This window comes from Elephantulus edwardii, unplaced genomic scaffold (assembly GCF_000299155.1).
Source record: "Elephantulus edwardii isolate Elephantulus edwardi_28Jun2011 unplaced genomic scaffold, EleEdw1.0 scaffold00152, whole genome shotgun sequence".
In the NCBI taxonomy this organism is placed as follows: domain Eukaryota; kingdom Metazoa; phylum Chordata; class Mammalia; order Macroscelidea; family Macroscelididae; genus Elephantulus; species Elephantulus edwardii.
This window is the reverse complement of record NW_006399902.1, coordinates 6,799,643-6,809,127: the sequence shown is the minus strand read 5'-3', so window position 1 is coordinate 6,809,127 and position 9,485 is coordinate 6,799,643. Positions and strand designations below refer to the sequence as shown.

Sequence of the window (9,485 nt, the reverse complement as noted above, 5' to 3'; positions counted from 1 at the left end):
TTCCAAATCTGTATCTGTTGCACAGTTGTGCTTGTGTTGGTTTCTGTACTTTTTAGACAGGAAACTATAGGAATAGAAGCGGAAGCTTTCCATTCTTCGTTTTATAGGATCAGAAGCAGAAGTTCTCTGCTCTTCGTTCTTTTTAGCACTTTGATTGATGCCTGCTTGTATCAGAGCTGATTGAAGTTGCATTATATTTAGTGAGTGAATATTATATTTAATGAGTTAAACTTGTGCTGTATCTGATGCGTGAAATTATATTTAATAAGTAAAACTTGTGCTGTATCTGATGTGTGAAAGTTATATTTGATGAGTAAAACCTGTGCTAAGTAAAATTTGTGCTGTATCTGCTGAAAGTTATATTTGATAAGTAAAATTTGTGCAGCATCTAATGAGTGAAAGTTATATTTAATAAGTAAAACTTGTGCTGTATCTGATGAGTGAGTTATATTTGATAAGTAAAATTTGTGCTGTATCTGATAAGCAAAAGTTGTATTTGATGAGTAAAACTTTTGCTGTATCTGATCAAAAGCTGTATTGTTATTGTATCTAATAATTGTGTACCTGTATCACATCTAAGGATTGCACATGTATTAATACTGTTCTTTAGTTCATTTCATTTTAGATCATTGCTCAAAAGTAAGAACGAAAGTTTCCATTCTGGTAAAAAATCTGTTCGAAAAGAATTCTGTGTAATTGGCCTGCTTGCTAATATTAGCCAAATGAATGTTTTTTATTTCAATAGAAATTTTACCTTTTTATGTTATTTAAGTTATAGTACAAAGAAAAAGTAGACTTTGTACAGATCTTTAAGTTACTCAGCAAGTAATATTTCACCAGAGGTCAAGGAAATTGAGTAAAATCTGTATACATCGGCCTTTAATATTCTATACTATAAAAAGGAGAATGTAAGAGGCACTTGCTCAATGATGGCAAAAGAAAGAAGATGTAGATTTTCAAATCAAGCCAGTGGGGGGTTTTTTTGTTTGTTTTTTTGATACACCAGTGATACTTAATAGTAAAAACCTAAAGTAAGTGCTATTCGCCAGGAGAACTAAAGAAAAACGGCTTAGATTTTTTTTTTTCCTTTTCACCTCATATCCTTTGGCCAGGGCTACTCAGAACAAGGTCAAACAATACCCACTCAAGTAGTTTCCAGAGACTCTATAGTCTATATGGGCAAGCAACCCAAAGATCTTATGAAGAACGTTTTTTTTTTTCTTTCCCCTTTCTCTGCCTCAAATCAGTCAAAGTGAGAAGGAAAAAAAATAAATAAAAATTTCAGACTCTTCTATGAAGGTGATTATTAATGACTATTTTCTTTGCCAAGTGAGTAGATTCAATTTTTTTTTTAACCCAGTTCTGACTGGTGAGAAGAGATGATTAGTAGCAGCTTGCCTTCATGGAGATTATTTGAAAACAATTGCTTCGCTAAGCCTAATTCATATCCAGATGGCAGAAGCCTATGGCAGACGGAACATAAAAAGCACAGTAGAAAGGCCAAGAAGAAAAAGGGAAGCTCCAGGCCTGAAATTGAACGGAGCCATTCTGCAGCAACCAAATAGAAATCCTTTCCTGTTTTTGAAAGGCTGCATCAAGCTTTCTTTAAGTATGCGGATCTAGACTCAGAAAACTCTTCTGGAGTCTGAATGATTAACCTGACTATTGTTTCCCAGAGCATCCCTGACATTAGGAGGAGACTACAAAAGATGGACTGAGCCATTGGCACAAACTCAACTCAGCATGGTCAACATCACACCCAAGGTATCCAACAACCGAGAATGTCAGACACCTCCAGATAATGCTGTCTTTGGAAATATAGCCTGAGCATACGCCAGAGGACCTACCAGACTCCCGCAGCCCCTTAGACTCATGGATGGACATTCTCATCCCAGTGGTCCAGTAAGAGAGACCGATAAAATATTGGGCCATTGATGGGGAGTCCTGAGCTCCCACCATGTGGCCTCTTGGAGCAACAGGTAGACTGCAACGGAGAGAGAGGCCCAATCAGTCCTACTGCCCAGCAGGAGCGGCTGCTCCCAGGACAGGATTCCTGGACTAGGTGCAGCGTCAGGGTCCTGAAAAGACTTGGACCAGGATGGGCTTCCACCTCCTTCCAAAAGCATATTGGGATAGAGTCTGAAGCCAGGAGGGAACTCGTCACCAGGGTATCTGAGTAAGATAAAGTCGATAACCGAGCCCTGTCAGGAAACCCATCTCTAGTATAATCAGAGGTTGCTTTGGCCTTGCTCTGAATTAAAGTAGCACCAGAAGAAGGCTTAAATTATTGTTGTTGTTGTTATGTGCTGTCGAGTCGTTTCCGACTCATAGCGACCCTATGCACAACAGCCCTAAACCCTGCTCTATCCTGCGCCAACCGCACCGCCTCTGACACACCCATCCCGATTACCCCAGTCACCAAATCAATCCATCTCATAGAGGGTCTTCCCCTCCTGCACTGTCCCTCCACCCTCCCGAGCATGATGTCCCTCTCCAAGGACCCGTCCCTCTTGGCAACATGTCCAAAGTATGTCAGACGAAGCCCCAGAATCCTTGCCTCCAAGGAGTAGCTTGGTTTAATCCTCTCCAAGATGAATCTGTTTGTTTTCCTGGCAGTCCATGGTACATTCAATACCCTTCTCCAGCACCACAGCTCAAAAGCATCCACTCTCCTTCTGTCCTCCCTAATCATTGTCCAACTCTCTGATGCATAACAAGCGATTGCAAACACCATGACCTGTATCAGGCGCACCTTAATCTCCAGAGAGACACTGTTGCTCCTGAGTACCTTTGAGAGGTCCCTAACAGCAGACTTTCCCATCACGATACGCTTTTTGATTTCCTGACTGCTGGTACCAAGAGTGTTGACTGTGGAACTGAAGCTGTGAACACTCTCAATCTCTTCGTCATCCAGTAGAATCTTGCTTGCATGTGAAATCAATGACACTGTTCTGTAGTTTCCACACTCAGTTGGGTCACCTTTCTTTGGAATGGGAACAAATATAGATCTCTTCCAGTCAGTTGGCCAAGTGGTTGTTCTCCAGATTTCTTGGCACAACTTGGTGAGCACATCCAGGGCAACATCTGTTATCTGAAATACTTCAATTGGTATACCATCTATTCCTGGGGCCTTATTTTTTGCTATTTCCTTCAAAGCAGCTTGAACTTCTTCCTTCATCACCATAGGCTCTTGCTCATATGTTATTTCTTTAAATTCCTCTGTATCTCCCAAGGCTTAAATTAAGCCCATGAAATTGTGTGTGAGAAACTTTATCTAAGCCACCTTCCTCCATTTCCTCTAGTAACTCACAAGCTTGTTCTCTCTAGGTTTGCTCCCTTTCCTATAGGTAACTTGAACACTGAGGTTTGTTTCAGACCCTGAGCCTTGCTCCAAAGATAAAACTGCCATCCACTTCCACTGGACTCAACCTCACAAGTCAAAAAGTACTCACTCACCCTCAATTTTCTTTGTTTGTTTTATGTGTACAGTTGATAAAGAACGTTTCATGTAACCTAAAATTAGTGGAGCAGAACTTGAGCCTTTAATCATAATAGGAAAGTTCAACAGCTAAAAATTAGTAAATTTAGAACAGTGCAGCATCAGCATAGTTACTTGTATAGTAATGCCACTGAAGTATTACTGATTTATTAAATCATGTGAGGTAGGGAAAGTAAACAGCAGCCTGTAACACTCCTTTGCTTCCTGATGTTTGTCTTCTAATTTATGTCTGCACTCCCTGTTTACTAGAGATCTTGTAGTCCAGAGGTCAGAGAACGCCATGAGAATATTTTCTAACTGAACAAGAAGGCATACAGCTTGAACTCAAGACCACCAATGAAGAGTTAAAGTGGGCTCCCCTTCCCCTCCACCTCAACGTCCCAGTTCAGCATGAAGTAGCCAGAGAGTCTGCGCCCCTATTCCCAAATGGGGAACCCACAAATAACTTCCCCAAGAATCAACCCAGACATATAAAAAGAGGGGGGAATGGTAGGGTGGTATTAATAAGTTCAGAATTCTCTATATTGGTATCAATTATAAAACTATATAGTTAGTTTTCTCCAGCCTGCGGGACTGGTTGCTTGATCTTGGAGTTCTTAGTGTCCTTTTTTTGATCTGTCTGTTTATCAGAAGAGGAGATGCATCTCCTAGATTAGCTGTTATCTCTTTGAAGCTGTTTTCCCTAATCATATATAAATTGTACCTTAATCTGCCTGTTTGGCTGGGAAGGGAATATCTGGGTGTGAATGATTTTCTTTCAGATATAGAAATTCTTTTATTTTACTAACAAAAGTTTATTATTAAGTGGGTTGGTGTTTCACCCTAGGATAAAACCCAGTGATGATTACCAAAGGAGGAGGCAGTCTTGGAGGTGACTTGCTGTCTCCCAGATCTGCATAATAAAGTGTTTGTGGATATTGCAATCTGTTTGTCTTATTGGCAATTGACTACGGAAAGAGCCCCTTGTGTTCAGTAACAATCTAAATTAGGAATAGCTACATTTTCAAACTGTTAGTAGCCATATGTGGCTCGTGGCCAGTATATTGGACAACCTAGGACTACAGGCAAACAAAAAACTGCCCTGGACCTCATTCTAAGAGTCTCTGAGATATAAATGGTTAAGTATTGGATTACTAATCAGAAGTTTGGCAGTTAAAGTTCATCCAGAGGTACCTAGGTAGTATAGCTTGGCAATTTGCTTCTAAAAGATTACCACTTTCCTTAAAAATCCCTTGAAAGACAATCCTAAGCCTATACACTTTGAGTGAAGATACAGTCATGAGAGAGTTTAAAATGGGGGCAGATATCCTGATTAAGTCTGGGTTTTGTTGATGAAGATGTCTGGAATATAAAGAGAAGGGCATTTTAGGTGGGCAAACCTGTGTAAAGCCCAGGAAGTTGGAAGAGGGCATGTGGAGGACAGGTGGCCCTGAATAAGTCAGAGGTCAGTTAAGGTGTGGTGGAAGATAATGTGTTCTGCCTCATATCAGGTGGGATTTTATTTGGAACGACCTTTCTTTGACCACTGTTCTTTTTTTCCTGCCCCCTAGCAATGGTGTTGAGCCTGCCCAACGCCTGGGCTGTGGAAGCCTGTGTGCGCGCCTGTCCTGCTGCCTGCGTCTGCAGCGGGTCCGAGCGAGGCTGCACAGTGCGCTGTGACCATGCAGGCCTCCTTCGGGTGCCTGCTGAGTTTCCCTGTGAGGTAGCCTCCATCGATCTCGACCGAAACAGCCTGCGCTTCCTGGGCGAGCGGGCCTTTGGCACACTGCCGTCTCTGCGCCGTCTGTCTCTGCGCCATAACAACCTGTCGTTCATCACGCCCGGCGCCTTCAAAGGCCTGCCGCAGCTGGCAGAACTGCGCTTGGCCCACAACGGCGACCTTCGCTACTTGCATGCGCGCACCTTTGCCACGCTCGGCCGCTTGCGCCGCCTCGACCTAGCCGCCTGCCGCCTCTTCAGCGTGCCTGAGCGCCTCCTGGCCGACCTTCCTGCCCTGCGGGAGGTCGCTGCCTTTGACAACCTGTTCCGTCGTGTGCCCGGCGCGCTGCGCGGCTTGGTCAACCTGACGCATGCGCACCTGGAGCGCAGCCGCATCGAGGCTGTGGCCTCCAGTTCGTTGCAGGGTCTGCTGCGTCTGCGCTCTCTCAATCTACAGTACAATCACGTCCGTACAGTGCACGCAGGTGCCTTTCGTGACTGCGGTGAACTGGAGCACCTGCTGCTCAATGACAACCTGCTGGCTGCACTGCCTGCAGACGCCTTCCATGGCCTGCACCACCTGCGCACACTCAACCTAGGCGGCAATTCCCTAGGCCGAGTGGTGCGGGCCTGGTTCACAGATCTGACGGAGCTTGAGCTGCTCTACCTGGACCGCAATAGCATCACCTTCGTGGAGGAGGGCGCTTTCCAGAACCTCTCAGGCCTTCTGGCTCTGCACCTCAACAGCAACCGCCTCACTGCACTCGCTTGGGCCGCCTTCCAGCCTGGCTTCTTTCTGGGCCACCTCTTCCTCTTCCGGAACCAGTGGCGCTGTGACTGCCGCCTGGAGTGGCTGCGAGACTGGATGGAGAGCTCTGGACATGTCGCTGATGTGCCATGCGCTTCCCCGGGCTCCGTGGCGGGTCTAGACTTCAGCGAGGTGGCCTTTGAGCGCTCCTCTGACGGCTTCTGTGTGGACCCTGAGGAGCTGAACCTCACTGCGTACAGCCCAGGGCTTTCCCCGGAGCCTGTGGCCACCACTGCGAGCAGGTTCAACAGCCTCCTTTCCAAGCTGCTGGCCCCGAGGGTTCCAGTGGAGGAGGGAGTTAACACCACAGAGGTGCTAGCCAATGCCTCATTGTCTAGCAGCCTTCCTTCCCGTGGGATGGGATGCTTGGGATTTGACACCACAATTCTCTGCAGCGCTTGCCTCCTACTCAGTATGGCCCAGCACGCGGTGTTCGGCCTGTGTATGAACTAGCCCTGACACACTGCAGTGGTCCACACTGCCTTCCTTGGCCAGTAGGAGAAAGTGTGGGTTTGAGGGTAGGCAAGGCTTAAGGATGCCAGGGGGATAGAAGGAAGAGCTTGCCTCCAGCTAGCCCTGGGAAGAGAAGAACCCTGGAACATGAATGCCAGGCAGGGGAGGAGGAAGGTTACGGATTTCTGCCTATGTCATAAAGGCATCAGTTGAAAAAAGAAAAATGAGATTGAACATAGTAAAGTTAGAGATTGCCAGCTCCTAGGGCATGAAGATACCTAAGAACAAGGGCTACACGACCCACCCCCACATCCAGGCAACAGTGCCTGCAATGGCCTGAATTAGACTCAATCTATTGAGTTCTATTTCTCTGACCACCTAACTCTCTAAGCCCACAGTTCTCTTCTCCCTCCCCCCAAGGGCATGGGGACATTGGAGTCCAAGAAGGAGGCCAGGATAGGAAGTAAGAAAAGGCTTAGAGCCAGGGGTAGTTTTGGAGTCTGAGATGTGCTTTATTTACTCATGCTATTGATTCATAGCTGACTCTCCATTGGGTTTGTGAGGTGGTAAGTTGCAGGAGAGAAGATTGCCTGTCGCTGGGCTCTTAGAAGCTCTTAGAGCTGTTAGTGAATTTAAACCATCAAAGAGGCCTGACCTTTGAGTTAGCAGCACCACTCCCCATGAACTAGGTGCCCAGAACTTCTGGAGAAAAAGTCTCACTCTCATTGCTGTGCAGTGGAAACTGACTAGTAGCTGACCCTCCAGAAGGTTTTCAGAGGCAGTAACTCCCGTGGCAGGAGATTACCTATCTTTCTCCTGTGGAGCACCTGGTGGGTTTGATCCTCATCCTTTTGGGTTGGCAGAGCAACTCCTTACCACCAAGCCACTAGAGCTTCCTCCTTAACAAATAAGTTTATAAAATCCTAGGACTAAAAAAAACAAAGCAAAACAAGAACCCTCCTTAGCAGATTTCTCTACTTTAGGGCTTCTCAGATGTTCATAGTATTGTGCATTCCCACAGAGGACACACAATCTCCCTTCTCGGTATCTTGTGAGAAAACTGTCCAGAGGACAGAGATACTACATTCGTCAAAGTAGATGGATGACACTCTTAGGCACAGAAATCATTATGGGGGTGTACATTTTGGGGCTTACTAACAACTGAGACAGAAGGTGGTGGCCAGTAATGAGGTAGGAGGCTGAAAGATTGCTCAGGTCACGGGATGCTCCCAAGCAGAATTACCAGAGCCAGGTGGAACAGTACCTATAGCAAGTGCACATGACCTCTAGGCAGGACTGCCAGATGCTTAACAAGCCAGCTTTTCTCAGGGTTGCATGGGAATGAGTGAGCTGGACTATTCTGCCTGCTTTAGGACGAGTTACTAGCCACAGAAACAAGCTGTATCCTCCTATGTCCACCTCTTATAATCAGCAGCAGAACCATCCTGAGCAGGTCCACATTCATGATAGACCAGGAGCATGTATGTCTGCTAACCACATGCACAAGTTCTCAGGATTTGCAATGATGACTGCATTTGAGCCTCCCTCTCTGTATTTGAAAAGGTAGGATTTTCAAAGTCCATGTGAATTCTGGGAGCTGTGTTCCTATGTTTGTTATTGTTGTTATATGCCGTCCCTATGTACAATAATAGCCCTGAAAATGGCCAACTTTACTGTCTCCGACACACCTACCCTTATTACCTCAGCCACTGAGTCAATCTGTCTCATCAATGGGCTTCCTCTCTTTCTCTGTCCCTCCACCCTATATTTCTAGAGTGCACTGAGGGATAGAGTTTTCAAATGGGTTGCAAGCATTTTTAGTAGTCAATCTAATGAGTCACACTTAGCATTAAAAAATATATGATAGAGTAGAAAAGTCACAGAGTACCACATGCTATGAGGGTAAGCTTTGTTTTGTGAAAATTTATTTCTGTGCATTTGTTCAAATGATATGTGTGTACTGGATTGTTATGCCATTTTTTTTATTGTAGGATGTGGTTAAAATAATTTGGAGGCCACACAGATCTGGAGAATCCATATTTGTTTTACAAATTTTTAATTTTGAAAAGTTTGAGTCTCCATGTCAAAGTTACAAAAACAGTACAGTGAATACTTTGACCTGAGCTGTTAACTTTTTACTATGTATGGTTTTTCTCTCTCTTCTAACTTATTACTATTTCTTAATAGATGCTAAAACCAACATAGAATCCTTTATGCCATTTCAGGAGAGTATGACTACTAACTGGTTTCACAGGACAAAAGTTTAAGATGACAAATAATATTACTTTGGGAACTAGTGCTTAGCTTCTGTGCATTTCTGTGTAATCAACAGTTCCTCCCTTTGAAAGCATTCTAGACAGATGCCTGCTTATCTGCCTCTGCTTAGCAGGCCTGGACACCACCACTCCAGCTATAACATTTGTCTTCTTAAGCCAACTAATATTTCAGAGAACAAAGGACATTTTAATCAGCCTCTGAAAACTAGCTTCTGGGACTGTTCTTTCTTCTCCTCTATTTTAACCCTGGGGCTACCACATTTCTTTGGAACTCACAATTTGGGCTATTGAGTGAACTAAACCCCCCAAAATCTCTAGTATTCTTCTCCAGTGGGAAAGTCTGTGGGGAATCATGCTGCTAAGCCAGAGGCCAGTCCTGCCTTTCTGAGGGTTCAAATCCACCTACAGTTGAGCAGGAGAAAGATGGGCAATCTCCTCCTGTGTGATTTACAGCCTCTGAAAACTTGCTGGAAGGTCAACTATGAACCAATACTTGGCATCAAGTAAAAGTAAGAATATTATTTCTAACTTTGCATTAATTCTCAGAAATTATTTTACATTTCTGGTATCAAAACCATGGGATTCTCTATGTAGCCTCTGTGTTCCTGAAATCTATTGCAGGTTTTGAGTTTCAGTCCCAAATGGAATGGATTAGGCTCCTCCGGGTCTGCTCTCTCTCCAGGAGGTGTCAGTGGGAGGGAAGGTGATGGGAGTGAGGTGGGGTGGAGTGGGGGATGGGTCATTCAGGTGG

At 44.8% G+C, this 9,485-nt stretch overlaps 1 protein-coding gene across 1 annotated transcript; it reads left to right on the top strand.

Moving 5' to 3' along the window:
* Nucleotides 1–5,051: 5,051 nt before the first annotated feature.
* NYX (nyctalopin) lies at nucleotides 5,052–6,458 on the top strand. Its single transcript, XM_006894976.1, has one exon. It carries the CDS (start codon nucleotides 5,052–5,054, stop codon nucleotides 6,456–6,458), a length of 1,407 nt encoding a protein of 468 aa, XP_006895038.1.
* The last annotated feature ends 3,027 nt before the right edge of the window (nucleotides 6,459–9,485 follow it).